General features: G+C 51.2%; 1 protein-coding gene across 1 annotated transcript in view; it reads right to left on the reverse strand.

Moving 5' to 3' along the window:
- The window catches only part of LAMC1 (laminin subunit gamma 1), a gene marked incomplete at its 5' end in the record, with an annotated part of 175653 nt that extends 173581 nt beyond the window's left edge, over positions 1 to 2072 (reverse strand). The window contains 1 exon segment of the mRNA XM_014586067.1: positions 1741 to 2072. Within this exon segment, the coding sequence (XP_014441553.1) occupies positions 1741 to 2072 (332 nt within the window).

Genomic DNA, 2072 nt, shown 5'->3' on the forward strand with positions numbered 1-2072 from the left:
TGTGTGTGTGTGCCCAAGATCCCGAGAGGAGAATGGAGGAGAAGGGATTGTGGCATGGCCATCCTCCCGGGGGGGGGGGGGGCATTTCTCGCTTTCTGTCTCTATCTCTCTGGTGAGCGCACACACAGAATAGCAAAAATCTCTCTAAAAAAAAGACTTCAAGGGTATTCAAAATTGAATGCAGAAACTTCAACAAGTCAAAGGTAAAAGAATTGAACATAAATTTAAAAAACAGTCTTGGCCAACTTTACAAATATAACCCTTCAGAGAAAATAGTTACTGTTCATTCCTACAAGATCTTAGGAAATCCTGGACCTCTTGCAATGTCTTTGGAAGGGCACCTCTCCAACACATGGCAAGTTCTGAACATTTTCAGCACCTTAAAAAAACTGAACTCAGTACAGATGACTTCTTTAATCTCTGAAAAATTGGTGCCTCATAGCTTCGTTTTATGAACTTATTTTCAAAAAGTTTCATCTCCCTAATGACTCATCTACAAATAAAACTGTATTTATAACAATGGCACTACACACTGCCTCTCTAAAACAAGCCATTTCACTTCTTTTCAAGGCAGTTTCTGTAAGTCATATTCTTTCTCTGGAACCCTGACATGTACAAGTTTAGCATGCAAGAGAGCAGCGGAAAGAAAAATACAAAACCTCGATCAAAAGAGCCATTTGCCTGTATGAAATCCTCCTTTCCAACATCCCAATATTATGAGCCCTCCAGAATGACCCTGCTATGACAGAAGACTGGTGTGGGCAGTGCCTGCACACCATCAGTCCCTGCTAAGGTAAAATGAAGACGCCCAGTGCCCTGAGGATGGGTTTCTACAAACCTAAGCCAGTTCTTCATGTCCCGGTAACTCTGTTAAACACAAGGACTCTCTGCTTGTTCATGTGTCTCAATGATGACAAACTTACCCAGATAGAGCGTGATTTTCGATACCTTTAGAAAGCATTTCCTTCCTCGTCTACCCTGTCTACCCTCAAGTTTTCTATACATTCCTTTACTGACTTCAAAAAGGTCACTTGCATGTGTTTCTACGCTGGCTTTGAATCAAAGCAAATGGCGAAAAGGGTGAGGAGAGCCTTCTTACCCAGGGACAGAACTGTGCCCAGCAATGACAGAGTGGACAACTTCTTTTGTCTCCTCTGTACCAGGATTAGAAGAGAAATCGCTTGGTGGCTCTTAGCTGAGGCTGAACGCCTCTGAAGAACAATCATTTCAAAAGTGAATTTCTATTTTAAGTAGACGTCGGCAACACAGGCAGTCAAGGCATTTGCTTCCCTTCGACTCCCTTAAGAGAAAAAGCAGTCGCCTCCAGGCCTGGAGAGAGGCGTCTGAAGACCCGAGAGGCAAAAGCGCCTAGGGCGGACCGTCTAGTCTCAGAGCCGGGACTGCCCGACTACGGCAGAGAAAGGCGAGGATGCCAGTTTATGATCCCTGCTTTAGAAAAACGGACGGAAATTCTACCAGCCCAAATGAATCGAGGACGCGGGGCTCCCGCTGCGTTAGAAAGGACAGAAGAGCAGAGGGCGAGGGTCAGAGCGTCCCGGCCCCTGGACGAGGCGAGGACTCGACCTATTTCAGAGTCGGAGAAGGGTTCTGCGTGGCCCGCGCCGGGAGCAGGGATCAGGCTCGCCGCAGTGCCGGGCCGTCGGGCTGGACCAGGGGGAGGAAACGGCCCGGGAGCGGGGCTGCTGGGAGGAGCCCGGGGACAGGGCTGTCACCGCTTACCCAGGTGCAGCGTGAGGTTGATGGAGTTGGGGTACTGCACCCCGGCCAGCATGGTCTGGCTCTGCCACCAGGTGGTGTCGGCCTGGTTGTTGTAGTCGGTCAGGAAGGCTGCCCCGTGCTGCAGCTGGGGCTGCCCGGCGTCGCACAGGTGACAGGACTTGGTGACCCCGGTCACCCCGGTCTGCACACAGTACTCCTCGGGCGGAGTCCCACACGTGTTGGTGGCCACCACGGTCACGTTGAAGGCGGCGTTGACGAACTCGGGCATGCAGCGCTGCGGCCGCCCGCCCTCGTCCGTGCACTCGTCCATGGCTGCCCGGGCACAGCCCGCC

This window comes from Tupaia chinensis, unplaced genomic scaffold (genome assembly GCF_000334495.1).
Source record: "Tupaia chinensis unplaced genomic scaffold, TupChi_1.0 Scaffold000112_1, whole genome shotgun sequence".
Lineage (NCBI taxonomy): Eukaryota > Metazoa > Chordata > Mammalia > Scandentia > Tupaiidae > Tupaia > Tupaia belangeri.